The sequence below is a fragment of the Fusarium poae genome (genome assembly GCF_019609905.1).
Source record: "Fusarium poae strain DAOMC 252244 chromosome Unknown contig_2, whole genome shotgun sequence".
Classification (NCBI taxonomy): domain Eukaryota; kingdom Fungi; phylum Ascomycota; class Sordariomycetes; order Hypocreales; family Nectriaceae; genus Fusarium; species Fusarium poae.
The window spans coordinates 15549-35530 of NW_025408660.1; the positions used below are offsets into that span (position 1 = coordinate 15549).

General features: G+C 49.3%; 2 protein-coding genes across 2 annotated transcripts; both read left to right on the forward strand.

Moving 5' to 3' along the window:
* Positions 1-3155: 3155 nt before the first annotated feature.
* On the forward strand, positions 3156-3814 carry FPOAC1_013323 (uncharacterized protein; the record flags this gene model as incomplete). Its single annotated transcript, XM_044857664.1, has 2 exons — positions 3156-3301; positions 3349-3814. 2 exons carry the CDS (start codon positions 3156-3158, stop codon positions 3812-3814), a joined length of 612 nt encoding a protein of 203 aa, XP_044701045.1.
* A 12464-nt stretch (positions 3815-16278) lies between these two features.
* FPOAC1_013324 (uncharacterized protein) lies at positions 16279-16956 on the forward strand (the record flags this gene model as incomplete). The annotated part of the gene is made up of 2 exons (XM_044857665.1): positions 16279-16632; positions 16846-16956. The coding sequence occupies 2 exons, from the start codon at positions 16279-16281 to the stop codon at positions 16954-16956; spliced, it is 465 nt and encodes a 154-aa protein (XP_044701046.1).
* Between the last annotated feature and the right edge of the window lie 3026 nt (positions 16957-19982).

Consider the following 19982-nt stretch of genomic DNA (forward strand, 5'->3'; position numbering starts at 1 on the left):
ACTTCTTATTCCCTCCCCTCATCCTTATATTGACCAGGCCTGTTGCCAGTTATCGCAGGGGTTAGGTGTTATGAAGGCACTGCTAGTAAATAAATACAATACAGGCGATTCGCACAAACACGACGATTAGTGCCTGGGACCGGTAGAAGATACCCTAACTTCAGGACTTACGCGGCAGTAGTGAAAATATACGGCTGACTATACGACAATACTTGTCCCAACGGGTTTTAAGGAGAAATACCCACACCCACGCCGCCCTGACCTGGTTCGATATCGTCCCCTCGTTGAGATTCGGCGTTTAATATTAATTCTCGCGTTCCTTTGTCTTCCTTACACGTCATTAACCATATGGTGAGGGTTTTATAAAGATGATGAGACACTGCCAAGATGCTGGCAGGTAGGTTTTTCTTCCCGTCGCTTCCAGTACCAGTAATAGGAGAGAAAAGAAGAGGCTTAAGAAGCCGATCATAGGCCAGATGTAGGCCACCCGCATATAGAGTCTCACGACTGTAGCAGTAGGGCTCCGTTCGCCGTCCTGTTGCAGATACTGAGCGAGGAAGAACTGTACAGTGACGAAAAGAAGTTAAGGTGCGAGCAGGTTGCAACCGAGAACACAATCTGGACCTCACGGCTGGCCAAAACCAAGTGCCAACGGCCAATATGGCGATTTGACAAAAGAGTAGAACCCAAAAGACGATAATACCCAAGGATGTGATGACCCGCCATCGGAAGAGGACAATATAAAAATTGTTATTAAGCTTGTTTCGAAGCGGGTAGATCAGATAGATTATCTGTCGGTATATAAGCGGATGAACAGCAACAGCAAAGGGGGGTAGTATATACCTCATAACTCAATGCGGACAATAGCGCTGCGATCCTTCCGAAGCAAGTGACCGCGTATATATCGTTTCTGAGCCCTGTAGCGAGGCCACCTATAATTCCAAATATGTAGATGCACGAATTCGAAGCCCAATACACATTTCTATGAGCAGACCTCTGGACTCTAAGAGGCCGGCTAGCATGAGAGAGACAGAAGAATAGGAGTGAAAGCAAGAGCGAAAAGATCGTATTCGTCACTGTGGAGGTCTCGCTCATCACTTTGACTCAAGAGTTCCACCCACAGGCGCACAAACACTCGATGAATCATGTATGCCAAGGTAGGTTAAAGTTTGACCTGGGAAAAGTCTGATGCCACACGAGTTAAGTGTTGTTCTAGCGCCGATAAAGTCTTTCTCGGCTCAGGGGCTTTTCTCCACCTGTCTCTTTGTCTTGGAAAGCTGAAGCTACTCGCTGGTTAATAATAAGCCGTTGGTTGTTGGCTCCGATGGTTATTATAGTATCTAAAAATAACAAATAGCAAACGGAAATAACTGCTTAGGGTGGTCTATCTAGACCCAGTCAAGTTCTTGCTTGGGTCAGGCCAAGGCGCTATTTGTGCTGATGAAATGTTTACATTAATTCAGTCTTGAGTTTTGCTTGAGATCCACTATGAGGGAAGGGATGTCTCCACAAGCTTCACTTTTTTCTTTCCTTTTCCCCGCTGTAGCTAGGTAATACTCTTTTTGTTCCTTGAGACACGACTAGTGAAGATCTGATCTGCAGACTGTGGGTACATGCGCATACTGATAGACCGACTCCGAGGATCTGGACATCTATTTACGAATGATTGTCGATTGAATTATCACATTCCAGGCGTAGACGGTTTGATAATAAGAATCCGTGTCACTCGCAGACAGTTTCTGTTTCAGGATATATGCTTCACTGTGATTGGTCAATGAAAGTTATTCTGAATGTTTGCTCATCACTCTGATTGACACGGCCGGGATTGGCCGATCTTCCAGGGTTAAGGCGGGAGCAGACTTTCCCAATCGAGTCTTGGTTGGGCTTACGAGCCCACGTGTTAACTAGATTAAACTTTTGGAATAAACTGCCGTTTAACCGGACTCTCGGGCGGGCGAGGGGAAGTCTATGGACAGCCAACGAATCAGCCGAGCGTTACAAGTGGCTTCTCTGCAATATCTTAGTGAGGGTTATAGCGGGTACTAAACCTCGTAACCCTTGTGGTCCGAAACACTTAGTATAGTTAGTCTCGCGATCAGACGTGCACTGACTGGATTCTAAAGCTGAAAGTGTTCAAGTGTCATGGTGTCACGTCGAGTGTCCCTGCAGATGATATCATTATATATCTGGGGACGACCGCCCCCTTGGGAAGGTTAAGAGGAAGGTGTGTCTCCTGCATGTATCGTAAACAAGCCTTCTGTCCCCGTCTGGCTTGACTTGTCGTTTTGTCACATTACAATGATGCTGTTTCGCAGTCTTTTGGCCTGCCTTGTGGCAACATTGCCTTTGGCTTTGGCTCGGGACTATGCCCTTTCTGCATTGTCAACACTGCCGGAATGTGCTGTAAGCGCTCATTTTTCTTGTCTTGGGAATCGCTAACATCCAAGCTAAAATGCATGATTAACTCAATCGAAGCCTCAATTTGTGAACTCGGGGATACAAAATGTACATGCACGAATGCTGCGCTTCAAGCAGAAGTTGAAAAGTGTGTCTTGTCATCTTGTACAGTCTCGGAATCTATGAGTATGTCCAGAAGTCAATGTATAATACATCTACTCACATCATCTAGGTACCAAGAACACCACCTTAACAGCATGCAGCGCGCCTGTTCGAAACCGCAGAAACCAATTCGTTTCCTTGAATGCTGTAATGGGGATCTTTTCAGGCCTCTTTGTGCTCCAACGATTCCTAACGAAGCTCTTCATTAATCTCCCTCTTGGCCTCGATGATCTATTTATTGTCTTGGTTATGTGTGCTGCTGTCCCGTCTAATATCATCAACGCATACGGTCTGGCTCCTAATGGCATAGGCCGCGATATCTGGACTATAACACCCCAGCAAGTCACTAACTTTGGCCGGTATTTTTATATCATGGCTATCCTATATTTTTCCCTACAGACCTTCCTCAAGCTGTCTATGATTTTCTTTTTATTGCGGATCTTCCCCACAAAAGGCGTTCGAAAAAGTCTCTGGGCCACGGTCATATTTACATCGATTTTGGCCTGGTTTACGTCTTTATCACTATCTTCCAGTGCAGGCCTATCAGCTATTTCTGGACAAAGTGGGATCACACACATACTGGAACCTGTATTCATATGAACACTATCACATGGTCTAGCGCATCTATCAACATTGCGCTTGACATTTGGATCTTGGCTATTCCTCTTTCACAATTGAAGAAGATGAATTTGGATTCGAGGAAGAAAATTGGCGTAGGTATTATGTTTAGCATTGGCATTATGTAAGTGTTCCTCGTATCTGTTTTATTTATCACTAACCTTTCCCAAGCGTCACCATAATGAGCATCCTTCGGCTTACCGCCACCATCCGAGCGGGCACAGGGATGGGCTCAAATAACCCGACATGGGAATACCTTGCTGTTACCAAATGGTCTACTATCGAATGCAGCGTCGGAATTATGTGCGCCTGCATGCCCTCTCTCCGTATGCTTCTCGTCCAAATCTTCCCCAAGGTGTTTGGCACATCTCGGCGCGGCTACCAAGCCTATGATAAGTATGGCAGCAACAAGCCTACTAATGGAGGTACGAATGCAAGCCGATCCCGTTTGCGAGCACAATTTGGTACAACTTCTCATGTCGACAAAACACCTCCATCAAGTATCGACCCTGTTGGTATTACTTGCAACCGCACATATGAGGTGGAATATGGCCAAACGGATGAGATGCATCTTGTGCCTATGAGGGATATAGACATGGGCTGGCATGGTGAAAGGTCTCAAACGTCTCAGGCATGATTTAAAACTTTGGTTTAATTCGAATATTGTTCGCACGAACCGTGATAGTTTTTAATAATGAGAATCGATATCACACCAAATGTGAAAACAGGCTGGCGGTCCATTCCATTTCCATCCACGCAGCCTCTTGTAGAATGGATGGGCGTCCATGTAGGCCCACCGTGGATGGAATGGATGGAAATGGACGCTAAGAGTGGGCCCGTGGAATGGATGGACGTGGAAATGGAAATGCGTGGACGCTATAAAGGGACAATACACGTGATCCTCCCACCTGTTGCCTCCCGGGCCTCTGCAAAGCTCATTTCAGCTAACACATCAGTCCCTGGCACCTTTATATCCTCAAGGAGCTTCTCAGTGCTCTTCATATAGCCTCCGCAATGCCATGACCTCACCGTCTGTGTCATCCCGATCGTACTAGCGTCCAGCCTGGCACGATCGTCACGAACCATTCGACCACACGTTGAGAAGAGCCTCTCAACATCGGCAGACATAGGAAGGACGGAGAGCACATCGAGAGCCATCTGTGACAGGCGATTAAGAGGCGATTCATCATGAATCGCTCACCAAAATGGAGATTTTCGCTTAAACTTTTAGGCTGGATCGTCTGAGGCTCGATCGAGTAGCTAATTGGTTAAAAATAACCCCAACCCCACACTTGGGGTTAGCTAGCGTCAGCTTGGGGTTACGTGACGCGACTGTAACATTTACATTCTACGACAACTGTAACATTTACGACCCCCAGGTTTAACTGTCCGTGGCTGATCTGTAATCCATCTACACTGCATTTTTAACCCTATCTTAGCATCCAGGCAGAAATGCCAGCGATTCTAATTGCAAACACATAGTTAAGAAAAAGGGCACTAATGAAAGTATAGCGATTCCATTTAACATAAACGGAATCGCTGCACCCCAAAGCTTCAGTCGATAAAATGCATTTCAAGTGGATGCATTAATTCATTATACTGAGGGAAGCTTATGTCTGGCTTGCCGGCCTGCGAAAGTCAATTTTGTGGCATTGCGACCGGTTCAAAGTTCAATTCAATTCATCGATTGAAGTTGAATCGAGACCAGGATTTGGCCCGCCAGGTTAGTCATCAGCCCCTGTAGAGCGGCGGCCAATACATGATGGGCACCTAGGTGCCCAAATAACCTTGGGCATCCCCCCTAGGGCACGCAATATTATTGGCTCAAAATTCCCCACACTTTGACAAAGCACTAAAGCCTCAGCCGGCCTTCATGACTCGTACGGCAGGTACAACAGCACTAACACCTGAGATTGTGTTAAGACATTTGCTTCATCGACTCAACTACAACACCGTCATTGATACCTGGAGATGATATTGCATTGGAATTAAACGTATATGGACCAAAGAATATAGTCACTTCCTATCTAATAATCAAGTCGTTTTGCGCGCTGGATTGACATGTGTGCTGTGCTCTTACTCCTCACAGGGCGGTCTTTGGATCAGTTTTCATGCTGTCGACTCTGCAACGCTCCGTGGACCTATAGAATCGTGTTCACCGCAAAATAATGTGTTCAAGACTTTAATCACCCATTAACCCACAGTTAGGCTACAGCTGTATCTTTGAGCTCATCCCCGCCTATCTGTCCCGCAACAGCTCTCCAAAGTAGCCCTAACCGTCCTGTTGTAGGCTATGTATTGGTGCCACGCTTAGTCAGGCGGCGCACCTGGGTGCGCAACTTTATTTGGGCACCTAGGTGCCCATGTATTGGCCGCCGTATGGTTTGGTTTGACCCCCCATACCAGACCATACCAGACCATTCCGATCACTGGTGTAATGCGACAACTCATGGATGCTCACCCACCAAGCTACTTCTCAAATCTCATCTTGACGATCGCCGGCCTGGAATAGTAATGGATTTCGATGTACTGCGGCATATTGTTTTCATCATTCAATACTTGATTCGTCATCCTCACCATGTGGTTTCGTCAATGAGGTTTTGCGTCTTCTTACGTTTGAGGCCCTTGACATGACCCATACATGCTGCACTTTCGAAGCTATTGACGAGGTCGTCAGGGATTTAATCACTACAGCAAGCCAAGAGCCTGCCGCGATATTCAGTTGCAGGACGGAAAAGGTTCAACAAATTCGTTCATGCGCCGAGGAAGTATTGAGCGCACGTTTACTCGAAGACTTGATGTCAGAGTTCACGCCACAGTTGATGAAACAACCCCATGCCCTATCCCAGCTGCATGGCGGATACAGCTCTGAATCCAATGGCTTTCCCATATTAAAAAAGACGCTAATGAAATGACGACCTGAATCCATTGCACCCCAACGGATTCAGGTCACCCATAAGTTTTATCAGTAAAATGCATTTCAAGTAGATGCATCGATTTATTACTTTGAGGGAAGCTTATATATGGCTTGCCAGCCTTCGAAAATCATTTTTGCGGCATTGCGACTGGTTTGAAGTTTGAGTCAATTGATCAATTGAAGTTAACAGACCGGGATCCAGCAGGCCACATTAGTCATCAGACACAGCCAAGGTTCAGCAGTAGCCATTAGTCATCCATGAGGTCAAGGCAAGGGTAAAGAGGCAGACAACAATTAAGGTTTTGTATCATAGCAACAGCAGAGGTAAGTTTAACAGGGGTCCAAGGAGGATAAGTAAATAGTTAGAAAAACAACCAGCCATCCATATCAGATAAAACCAAAGACATCCAGCCACAATGTTACCATTTATTAAATTAACCGAGTACCCATTTGTGATTTGTACAGTATGCCGTTATGCATATGTCACCAAGGAGGTTGAATCGCATTTAAAGAAGCACCATAAGAGCATCAAAGCAGCAGTCAGAAGAGAGATTACCCAGCAAGTCAGGGATTTGCCCGGCATGATTGATGACAGAAGAGGGTTGTTAACGTGGCCAACGCCACCGCCGACGACCGACCCGATCCCATATATCCACCCGCCGGTCCCCGATAACTTAGGTTGTGGCGAGGAAGGGTGTTGGACCGTGGTTGACACCCCGCGAGGCATGCAGGAGCATTACCGTAAGGAACACGGTTGGAGTAACCCGCGCGGGAGAGGCGGAAGTCAGCAAACGCGGAGGATACAGGCCCAGCTGGTCCCATGGCGCACCGGCGTCCAAAGCCAGCGGTTTTCAGCAACGGGCCGGCCAGTAGTTGGTTCGAGGTCGGGTTTGGGGCGCCGGCCACCCAGACGGCCGATGAGGCCGCCATGATGGAGCGGGCGGTGCGTGCCATGGAGCAGAAGCAAGAGCAGTTCGAGCGAGAGGATAGAGAGTGCATCAAAGCCGCCGACGCAAAGACAGATGCGAACGCGTGGTTAGAGCGTGTAGGATGGGCCGACCATTTGCAGGGTTTAGATCCGGAAGCCATGAGACAGTTGACAGACCCGGTCGGCGAAGAAGAGCATGTTTTACAGTTGATCCAGGACAGTATCATGCGGGTCATGTTGCAGGCACGGATTACAGCCACGCCCAGCACGGTCGGCAGCCAGGCATTATTCGAAGTACAACGGAAGGAGGTAGACAAGAAGCCGCGGCGGCCATTCGACAACCGAGTCGAAGAAGACACATGGGCACGGTACACAGCAGTTTGGGTCAAGTTGATATGTTATGTATACCGTGCCGAGACCATGGAGGACAACGAGAGGCCCGGGTTCCGATTAACGAAACGACAGGGGGATACGATGGACGAGTTGACGGAGTTAATAGAGGAGTATGTTGAAGACCCCGAAGCCAATCCATTAGATGAGGAGCGCGTGGACGAGTTGACGCTGCAGGTCGTTATGGCATTGTTGGATCACAGGTTAACGGCAGGTGAATACCGCAGTGGTATTATCAGTGGGTTGGCCGTGCTGGGCATCCGCAAAGACGGTGGATGGATGGATGTGATGGATTACACGCCCATGTATTCAGCCGTGATCAAAGTAGCGCGGGCCATGGTCGTGTATCAGTCGTATCGGGAGAGGAAGGAAGAGGTGGCCCGATTACAGCAGGAGAAGGGTTTAGGTGAGGAAGAGGCCGAGGAGGAGGCGACCAGCATGTTCCGGATCGTGCGTGAGAAGGTGCAGAGGTTCATGACGGTGACATCGAAGGAGACATACGCCGAGCCGACGCCGATGGATTGGATATACGAGGCACGCACGTACGGCATGTATATTCGGTTCAACACGCCAGCAGGCGGAACCGTGGATTGGGATGGCGACCATATCACGTATAGAAAGACACGGTTCCGGATGGCCGCGTTGACCGAGATGTTGCATGCATTGACGAGGAGGCGAGGGAGCATTTAGCGACGTTGACGATGGTGGAAGACGTGGACCAGTTACCGCGAATCCCGTGGAAGGAGGTGGAGGACGATCACAGTGAGGACCGGATGGGGTATTCATTTTTGACCGATGAACGGAACCGCGAGTGGGTAAAGAGAGGTAAGAATTGGGTGATGAACCAGATCACCGATACACAACCGGACGGGCAGGGCCAGGCACGACGCAAGGTGTGGATCGACAACGGCAGAAGGGACGGAAAGCCATTCCAGGCCCGGGCGGTACAGTCATATGGCCAGACATTCAACGGGTTCATGGAACGAATGTTCATGTTGATGTACATGATGAGCCAGCCAGCACGGATACCCGAGATGTCGGGCATCCGGCACCAGAACACCATGAATGGAGGGGTCAGGAACATATTGGCGCACAACGGCATGATGTGCGTGGTCACGTTATATCACAAGGGATTCCGGTTGACGGGTCAGGCCAAGGTGATTCACCGGTATTTACCGCATGCCGTGGGAGAGTTATTGGTGTGGTATTTATGGTTGGTTTTGCCATTTTGGCAGCAGGTTCAGGGTATCGTCAAAGATGCCGGTATCCGCAGCCCGTTCATGTGGCCGGATGAAGTGGTACGCAAGGCAGAAGGCAGTATCGTAGAGGAGAGGGAGGCAAGACGAGCGGCATTGGAGAGGCACAGTCAGAATGGCGGCGGCATGCATGAAGAAGACGATGATAACAGCGGAGGTAGTACAGAGAACCCGCATGACCCCGATAACCCCGCGAACGCCGATGATATTGGGTTCCAGAGCTGGGTGCAGGAGCGGAAGTGGACATCAGACCGGGTCCGTCGAATCATCCAACGGCACAGCAGGCGATTATTAGGCGTGACGTTAGGTATCAGTTCATGGAGGCAGATTGCGATCGCCATAGCCCGTCGGTATTTGAACGGTGCATTTAAAGAGTCGACATTGGATGGGGAGGATGAAGATGACGATTTGGATGACAACCCGGTGGATTTGCAAGCCGGGCACGCAACGCACGTGGCGGGCATGGTATACGCACGCGAGTTGCAGCAGGGATTGTTCAGCACGGCATCGATGCGGGACAAGTTCCGAGCCGTCAGCAGGCAGTGGCACCGTTTGTTCGAGTTCCAGGACAGCGAGGAGAGTGGGGCGTCGGCCGCAACCCGGCGAAAACGAGCCCCGTATGACACGGAGCGTGAGTATAATCGGATGCAGCGGTTCAGACGATTGCAGCAGGTCGATATTGCCGGTCAGTTACGGCAGATGATGGGGCCGTCGGCGGCGTTCCGTGGTCAGCAGGAGACGGTGATCCGGGCGATCATACGGGGCGAGAGTCCGATTATCCAGATCGCAGGCACAGGTGAGGGCAAGAGTATGTCGTTTTTATTACCAGCATATTGTGCCAACGACAACGGCGGGACGACAATCGTGATCGTGCCGTTGATTTCATTACGGGATGATTTACACGGTCGTTGTGATAAGAGCAAAATCGGGACATATAGTTGGAAGAGCCGCGAGGGACACCAGATTGCCCCAATTATATTCGTGACGCCCGAGTCAGCGGTGACGAAGGAGTTTGGCGATTTCGTAAACCGATTACAAGCACGGTGTGCATTAGACCGAGTTGTAGTGGATGAGTGCCACACGAGTTGTAGTGGATGAGTGCCACACAATGTTGGACAGCACCGCCCGATTTCGACCGCAGATGATGGAGTTGGGTCAGGTTTTGAACGAATGGGGTGTGCAAAGGTTTTTAACGGCCACATTACCGCCCGGCGAGGTAGAGAGGTTTTGCGAGGTCGTCAAGTTGCCGGCAAGCCGTGTGAAGATATTCCGATCGCCAACATCGCGGCCGAATATTCGGGTATAGGGTAGTCGAAGCGCAGGCGACACCGCCACCCAGGGTTCAAATCCATACCACGAAATCCACATATGGATCCATAATGTGGATCCATATCCATTCCATTCCATTCCACGTAGGCTTCAGCATTTCCATATCCACGCCACGGAATCCCTTCCACATGTTCCACATGTGGAAATTGTGGCAAGGAATGGAAATTTAGGTGGGGTTTGAAAATACCTGGATTTCCTTATGAAATAGCGCATACCCTAAGTACTTTCCATCGGCAATAACAACGCAACAGCAACAATTTTCCACTCCGTTTTACCCGTACACAAAGTTCAAACAAGTCTATTCTAGGACGGTTTACTATTACTCACGCCCTTACTATCCCAAATCGAAATGGCCACCCTTCATCCTACCAAGTCAACCACACCCGTTCCAGAACGTACAGAAGAAGACAATCAACGACTCTTCCAGCTCTACAAAGGCTGGACCTTGACGGAGAGAGACGGCCAAGTGCGTCAATGGGTATATCAGTTCGGCTACGATATCCAGCATGCCCAAAAGGGGAACGCCGATGGGTGTGTTGCCTTTGCATCAAGCAAAAGCGGCCGAGGCCAAAGAGTTATGCCATCAAAGGGTTGCAGAACGCTGAGGGTCACCTGTACACGGACCACAATGGCATCATGGATCCGACAGGCAAGAGGCAAAAGCCTGCGAAGGCATCCGAGAAAGCACATCAGTCCATTGCAACAATCCTACAGTTGAACCCGAAGGAGCCGAAGGAACAAGATTTGATCAATACCTTGATCAAACGTTTCGACAAAACTGTATTCCAGCAGAAACTTGTCAACTGGATTGTCAATTCTAACCAATCCTTCTCGATCGTCAACGATCAAGATCTTCGAGACATCTTCAACTACCTCAATCCATCTGTTGAGATCACAAAAGCTAACATTACTGACGTGACCGTGCGTGCCATCGCAGAACGAGAATTTACCAACAATATGGAAAGAGTGAAGGATGCTTTGCGAAAGAGTCCGGGACAGATCCATATCCAGTACGATGGCTGGAAGTCTGGTAACCGACACGCCTTATACGGCATCACATGTGTGTTTCGGGATTCAAACAATCGGCCGCAGAAGTGCGTTCTCGGACTGCCTGAGCTTACGGAGCGGCACACAGGCGAGAATATCGCCGGGCAAATTATCGAGATCATTCGGGAGTACGAGATCAGCGATAAACTCGGATATTTTACACTGGATAATGCCGGTAACAATAAAACCTCGATGGGGGAGATTGGATTAGAATTTGGTTTCGACTGGGCGAAGCGATGGGTTCGCTGCGTTGGCCACGTTGTCAACATAGTAGTGAAACAGATGCTGTATGGCAAGAACCCGGATGCTTTCGAGAAAGAGGTCTTCGAAGGACTTCACACGGCAGCGAAGGAGCATGAAGTCTGGAGGAGGCGAGGCTCTGTTGGAAAATGGCATAACTTTGCTGTTGTAGGTGGCTGAGTCACCTGCTTTATTTGTTATACTCACGAAGACCTAGGAGGTGAGCAGATCGGACACGTGGACCGATATGCTCAAGAAGGTACAAGCTGTCGAGAGCCAACTCTCTGATGATGCTCAGCTCAAGAAACACCGTCCAGTTGGAGTTGTGGTCGACAATGCTACCCGGTGGCTTTCTCAATTCTCGATGATTGAGCGCGCTCTCGCCTTGAGGCCATTTTATAATTCTTTTGTCCAGAGAGCATCAAACGAGTGGGAGAAGGTCAACTTGACGAGAGCTGGCCACATCAAAAAGGGCTCCAAGCTGCCCTTCTTCCTGAAGGAAGAGAATCGCATGACAGCTGATGATTGGCATGTGCTCGGGACTCTTTACGACATTTTGCTTGACTTCCAGCTGGTTGTGAGAGGCCTTGAGGGTGATGGACAGGAAAACACCAGAGAAAGGTCGAAGAAAACGAGATCGACCCTCCACTGTCTGGTAAGCCTTAGACTTCTCAAAAGCGGCCTGATTCCTATTTTAACAGCTGACTTGTACAGGAACAAGCTGGGATCTTATTCACGCGTACGAATTTCTTCTCGAAACCCTCGAATCCGGGAAAAGAGCAGTCGCCAATTTTCCGGACGGCCATCATCTCGCTGTCAACATCAACCTGGGCTGGCTCAAATTGAACGAATACTACGAGCATCTGAACGACAGCCCCTGATCTATGGCGCCGCAGTTCTTCATCCTGCCTACCGGTGGGCACTGTTTGACGATTTGTGGGGAGACGACGACGAAAGACAGTTGTGGATTACCAAGGCGAAGGAGATGGTCCAGGATCTCTGGGAGAGAGAGTATAGGGACCTGGAGGTTGATGACCCAGAGATTGAGTTGCCTGCCAATAAGCGGCTGAAGACCTCAAGAAACAAGTTCACAGCGTGGCGCACAAAGAAGCGAGGACTGACGGCTGGAGGGATTTCTGTTACCGAGTCGCCAATTCAATCCCCAGCTCAATCCCCTAGGTCCTCGGTTGGCGGTCTGGATCTTGATGAATACGAGCAGTGGCAGCGTGATATCGAGGATGCTGATGCTTCTGTCACAGATCCCTACGAATACTGGCACATAAGGCGGCTCAAATACCCCGGTTGTCTAGAATGGCCTTGGATCTGCTTACTGTGCCACCAATGTCAGCCGAGTGTGAGAGGCTATTCTCGACCACTGGCCGCATGGTTACCAAGAGCCGCAATAGGCTAGATGCCAGTACAATTGGGCTTTGTCAGACACTACGGAGTTGGTTGCGTGCCGGTTTGATCGGGTCGCTAGATAGGATTCTAATGGACGAGTGACAAAAACGTCGACGACCAAGACCTGGATGCGGCCCACTAATTACCATTGTTGGACAAAGTAGGTTTCATTCCACAAATTCCACAATATGGATTCATTTCCATAATGGATCCATTTCCACCCATTCCACATCGAAGTTATTAGTCAGCATCCATATCCACGCCATATTCACAAATGTGTCGTGGAGTGTCGTGGATTTGAACCCTGGGACCGGCTCAGGTCCCTGTATGAACTCTGCCATACAAGGCTTCCATCGGTTATCCTAACAGACCGCGATAAGGCTTGTATGAACGCCGCAGAAATCTGCTTTCCATCCTCAACTTCACTCTTGTGCCTATGGCATGCGAATAAGGCAGTCCTCCGTTATTGCCAGCCGACATTCGTGCGCCACCAACAAGGATCAGAGGCCTACCAGCAAGGTCTGGCCGATTGGAATGAGTTTTTCAATCACTGGCATTCGATCATGAAGTCACCGGATGAAAAGGCATTTAATCAGCGCGTGCAAGAGCTTGAAAGGCGCTACTTACCACAATACATTAAAGAGGTTAACTATATCAAGGCCAATTGGCTCGATCCGTACAAGGAAAGGGTAGTGAGGGCTTGGGTTGATCAACATCCTCATTTTGGTAATGTAGTCACCTCGCGGGTTGAGGGTATCCATGGGCTCCTTAAGAGCCACCTCAAGAAATCCACGCTAGATCTCTTCGAGGCTTGGAGGGCTATGAAGCATGCGCTTCTCAATCAATTAGCCGAACTGCAATCCAACCAAGCCAGCCAGCAAATGAGAATACCAATCGAGCTCTCTGGATCACTATACAGTGCCATACGTGACTGGGTATCTGAATCTCACGAGGCTTTACGCAAGGTGGAAGAACAGCGGAAGCTGCTCCTAAAAGAACACCTGCCCATTTGCACCGGTGCATTCTCCAGATCTCACGGCCTCCCTTGCGCCCATACTCTCAAGGCTCTACAAGAACAAAATCAGCCCCTTCGCCTGGAGCATTTTCACACACATTGGCACCTCAATCGCCATGGTGTTCACCGGTTACTACTGGAGCCTCGGCATCGACCCGATCGGATAGCCACCGGTTCGAGTACTAGTAGAACACAATCAAGCACCCAGAGAGAGCCAAGTGCATTCGAGGCAGTTTAGGCAACAGCACGGCCAAAGGCACAACCTAAATGCAGCAGATGCCACCAGATAGGTCATACAATGACTTCAAAGACATGCCCTCAACGATATGAGGAGCTTTTGAAGCCACCAGCACCGTCGGCGCAGGCAAGACCATTGTCGACGACATCTTCATCAGCATCATCCTTGCACGCAGGAGAAGCTCCAAGACCAACGTCTTCAGGATCATCAGAGCAGGCAGAGTCAGTAATAGATAGTGCCAGTTGCATTATCGTCAGTCTCGACGGCGCGGACAATATAGTGCCGGCAGCATCATCAGCAGCACCACCGGCACAGACAAGGATAATGCCGACATCAAGGTATGATGATCCTCGGGCTATCTATCAGAGATATGTTGCTGCTCGAGATGCTTGGTACAAGGTGCAGCCTCGTGGCAGTATTAAAACTAACCAGCAGTATCGGAGGGCGCTAGGTCTACCTCTGCGGTACGACAAATCTAGCTATCAATGGTGTCTCGATTGGAAGCAGATGGGTAAGCGCTGCGATACTCCAAACGGCTCCAGAGATTGGACTAAAGAGGAGATGATGGCCTATCTAGATTGGAGTAAAGCGGAAGATGACCGTGTCGAGGCTTAAGTAGCTGCGGAGATAGAACGCAGCCCTTTTCCAGTAGAAGAGGTATGCATAATATCTGGGAGGCGGCAGCAGTAGATAGTGAGGCCCAGCACGTTATCCATTCCGGTAGATAATTAAGAATTCATAACCGTTTAGGATTATAGTATTCTAAAAAGTAAAAACTGCATCAGAATGCGGAATTTCGACAGTGGAGTTTGGGCCAAATTGAGGGCTGACATAATCCGCACGCCTACGCGTGCAGAAGTGGAGAGGCGCCTAGGCGTGTCCCTATGGGGCCCCACAAGGAGGGCGGCTAATAGGCGGACGGGTACCCGTCCTTCTAAAATTGGACGGGTCCCGCCCCAGTTTCCATATATGGTATAGTTTTTCTCCGCTATCGGACCGCCAGCATCGTCACCCTTACACTTGCAAGATCCAGTTCCAGATTCAACATTCAACGCGGCTGAGATACGATGATCCACGAGCAATCCACCAGGGATACGTCACGTCAAGAGATGACCTTGGTTCCCAGGCGTTTTAGGGGTAGGGTTAGCCTTAGGTTGTGGCGTTAAAAGGATAGGTTATAAGGTAGGGCAATAGAGTAAAAATATATAGCTTTAGAGGTTTGTATAAAGTAAGTGGAAGCAGAAGTTTTTAACCCGAGGGGTACAAACCAAGAGGTCATATTATATTCAGAAAAGGTAGCCTATGATTTTCAACCCTGGGGTACAAATCGACGTCTACCAAGTCAAGTCTCTGAGCAAACGCATTATATTGTTTATATATATAATGTCTTTGTACCCCGGGGTACAAAAACGGAAGCTGCCAATCTGCAATCAAGGTGACTTACATAATCTTTCCCATCATATACCGTGACATCTCAGGATACGTCGTACAATGCGACTACGAGACTGCAGCAGAACGCTTCCTCCCAAGGGACACAGTGGGCTTCGCTTCTCCGCATGGCCATCAAGGATCATGGACATATGATATGATGAAAACGGGCTGTATATATGGCAGCATTACTATTGGCGATCATCCATATCATCACCAAGGTCGGCGTCCTCTGTGAGGAGACAATCGGAACAGCAAGAGTCGGTGCTGTTCAATGCTCTTGTTGGGCAGGTGGGGAAGCGGACTTATTTATAAATTTCGGGATGACAAGGTATTGAGGTTGAACATGATGGAAGGTACATAGATAGTCCGATCCGTCAGTCACGTACATATAGCTAGGAAGGACATGTCCAGTCTGAAGTTAGATCTTCAACCTAACATCAATCAATCTCATCACCTACTTTAAAAGGTTGTTGAGTTATTACCTAAAGACAGCGCAGCCCTCAAATCAAATCAAATCAAATCAAACAAATTGCCAAACAAATCAATCAAATATGCCAAAATTTTATTTCAATCAAACAAATACGAGATCCTCGATTTGAAATAACATTTGATAGATTTGATACACAACATGCCATCTAGCCTCCATGCTGCCAAACCGTCGACCGCGCTTTCACAGCTTACCCGGAACCTGGCTGGTGAGCAACCCCAGCCAATCAAAGTCATCCATCAAGCCCTCCATTAGTGAGCTACCCCAATACCACTGTCAAGCTGGTGGGGAGAAAGTAGCTCCTTAACTTTTACATCCCGCCCTAGCCACATCAAGTCGCGTCAGTGCTAGTTTGTTTACCTTTCAACGCGTACCATTCCTCCCACGAGTCGACGCCTAACCCGATGGAATTCGACGACATCATGCTCCCTTCGCCTCCACCCTCTGCCTTTTCTTTTCTCCAACCACCAAGGAATTTGGCGAGTCAATTCGAGCTGACGACGCAGTCGGCATTGCCAGACCACCCTACAGTTGCAGATCTTCCGCGAGCAGTGTGGAGGAACAAACGATATGTTTTGGAAGAGTCCTTGTCCCGGAAGGGCTCAAAGGGTCGGAAGAGCTGGATCAAGCGCCATGGACTTTTTCTTGTTGAGATTGACACTAACGACAGTCCGCTGAGTCCTTACTGGGCCTGTCGCCTGTGCGACGCGAAGGGTCAGCCTGAGTTCTTCGCCGCTGCTGCTACGAGTTCGGCAGCGGACCATCTCCGCAAGAATGTGAATGTGAATGTGAATGTGAATGTGAATGTGAATGTGAATGTGAATGTGAATGTGAATGTGAATGTGAATGTGAATGTGAATGTGAATGTGAATGTGAATGTGAATGTGAATGTGAATGTGAATGTGAATGTGAATGTGAATGTGAATGTGAATGTGATGTTGCGAGCTTGAGTACTATTGGCCAACGCCAGGTCTCACAGGATTTTCGAGAGCAGTCAAGCAGCCGATCCAGATCTGTCAACCGATGAATCTGAACGGCCTAAGCGACGACGCTTGCAGTACAGTACTGTGCCGCGCGCCAGAGTCAAGACGATCCGATAATTGAGCCTGGGACTTCTGATTAACACCAACGTTCCTTTTTCCTTCTTCAGCGATACATTCTTTCAGCAGCTCGCTCAGTGTCCAACAACCAAGTAAAGCAAAATTTGGACCCTTTTTACTTGGTTGACAGAACCCCTTGCTTGACTTGGTTTACTCGGCAACAGCGGCTTGATTTACTTGGTTGGTTGGCATTACTCGACTATTTTTCATGCCCTGTATAGCTACGGTGGTAGATCTAGGCTAATATTCCGCTTCGAAGCAAGTGCTTCTGGCATTCAATCGCTGCTACCGTGTCCGAACTGAGCCGGTTCCGTTCATCCGTAATGACCTTCTTTGTCTGTGAGAAGACGCGCTCATATTCAGCGCTCATTGCTGGGCAACTGAACAAGTCAAACGCCATCTTCGACAGGATAGGATAGTCAGATGCATGGCGAACCCACCACTCCAGAGGATCCTCAACATCCAGATCAGCCTTGTTAGTCCTCGCCATAAACTCATCCAGCTCAGACGTCAACTTTACCCGCTTCTTTCCTCGTGTAGCTGACATCGCAGTGACAGCAAGCCTCTGCCGACGCTTACGAGCTTGCTGAAGTGGATCAAGAGCGATACTGTTGTCAGCAATTGCTTCCTCCTCCAGCTCCTCCGGCTCCTCCTCTTGTCCTACTCCGTCCATTCGGTCCGCTTCCGCAGCTGCTGCCTCGTATTGTGCAAAACCTCCTGTACCACTCTCTTTGCGCCGCTGATCCATTGCCTGTTGTGACTCCATTCAAGCTCGAAATAGGTAAATTTGTTAGCCGGATGTAGGCCAACTGCACACCGGTATGCAGGGGTGGCATCAGTGAGGCCAAAATATTCCTCAAGCTTGATACGAGCGGCATCAATAGCATGGGAATAGTATGTTGACACCACGTCAGGGTGATCATCTGCGAACTTCCCAGCCTCTTGGAGCTTCTTGAAGAGCACATCCAGCGACTCGAGAGTCTCGTGAAGTGAGCCATGTGATCCTTCCGAGCCAGATTTGTTAGCCCGGCCCTCCATGCGTTTTGTTAGATCCTTGAAAGGTTTGAGGATATTGAGGAAGTGATCGAGATCAACCCAATCCTGCGGAGTTAGGATATCTTGTGAGATATCGTATCCTTCGGCGACGATGCGGCGATAGTTGAGAAAGAAGAGATCAATGGCGTGGCGGAGTTTCAGAGCTCTCTCAATCATGGAATATACAGAGTTCCAGCGGATACCACCATCGACCAGGACCCTGGTGTAGAGGTGTTCGATACTGCCTTCGTCATAAGCCCGCAGGATGTACTGTTTCAGCCGCTCCCGTCTCTGGTCGCTTCTGTTGATCCACACGCAGAAGTTATGGAGCTTGCCAATACAGCTTTGCTTCCTCCATATCTCAAACCGCTCGTCATCGGATGCAGCGCGCAGCTGTTTCTCCAGCTTGCTAACGCCCTTGCCAAAGAGAAGAGCTTTGACGATGATGTTCAGCATATGGCCGACGCACCGAAGGCGGCTTTCGCGGTTGATTGTCGGGTACTGCTCTGCTAGCTCTTGGATGCATACATCGTTGCTTGCAGCGTTGTCCATCATGAAGAAGCCAATGATTGGCGAGACGTCGTAAAGTCGATGACGGTCGACAACACTTTGGCAATGTTCTCACCGGAATGAGGACCCTTTAGAGGTGGGAGGTCTAGAAGAGCTGTTTGTAACTTGTGGCGCTCATCCAGGAAGTGAGCGACAACGGCAAGATAGTTTGTCCCTTCTTCAGATGTCCATGCATCCATCGATACATGGACCTTGCTTTTGGCGGATTGCAGCTTTGTCCTTAGCCAAACGCGTCTCCCACCATCGCCAAGCCACTTCTCTTTGACCCAACTGCCAAGAGTAAATGGGCTTCTGGGAAGGATCTTATCGATATCCTCCAGATAATTGATAAACATCTCATTCGTCCGCTGATGAGTCGCCTGACGAAATGTGAGGCCAAGGTCAATCACCCAGTCAGTAAAATCGTCCTTGAATTTCAGGTCGTTGAACACCGCGCGCCGGCTTCCGAGGTATGGCGTAAGGCTTGCTGTCCTCTTGGCTATGCTGAAAGGATCGGCTCCTATGGCTTTGTAACCGAATTCTTCCAGTCTGTGCTGCTGTTTAAGGTGATAATTGATGCTGGTCGTGCTCTCACTGGCAAAAGCGCAGCATCATGATGGCCGCTACTATGGCAATACTTGCAGAGCCAGAACTTATTGTTCCCATCTGTGGTAAGCTGTGCGCCGTGCCTGTAGATTGCTGAAGGCTGGGATTTGGAGTTGATGGCGCGCTTGTGGGGCTGGCGGTATCGAATAGATGGTACTGGCTTCCTGTTGTAGCGGATTTTGTCCCAGTCGATAGGGAAAGGGCACTGAGAGGCGTCCGGCGCACCTCTTTCGTCAGAAAGCCTTGAAGGGGAGGGCTTATCGTTAGGCACATGGGTTTGAGTTGAGGGCGGAGCTAGGAGTGCTCGGCTGGGCGGGGCCGAGCGACTCAGAAGGGGTCCTAGGAGGAGTGGTTTTTTCGAGCCTTCCATGAGGCTTAAAGAATGGGCGCGAAGACATATTTGGTTTGTTCTTCAAGTTATTGGACCAAATCGGCAGCCTTGGCTCTGTGGAAAGGTTGGAGAAAGAAAAGGAGATCCTCACTCATTTCATTTAAAGACTGGGCCAATCAGGGTGCGCTGTCTTCCTAGCCTGCCCTATTAAGGTTAGACTTTGTTGGCCACTTTCCCAATCCGGTAACCTAGTCGAGTAACTTCAAGTTAACTCGAGTAAGCCAAAAAGGCTTGCTTGTGGTTGGTCGGAGGGGGTCTTACTTGTGGTTGGTTGTTACGTAATCAACCAACCACAACCAAGCAAATCAAATAACTTGGTTATTGGACACGGGGCCCCAGGGACACGCCTAGGCGCCTCTCCACTTCTGCACGCGTAGGCGTGCGGATTATGTTAGCCCCAATTTGGCACAACTCTACAACTGCATTTCGAGTTTTGAGGCTGGCG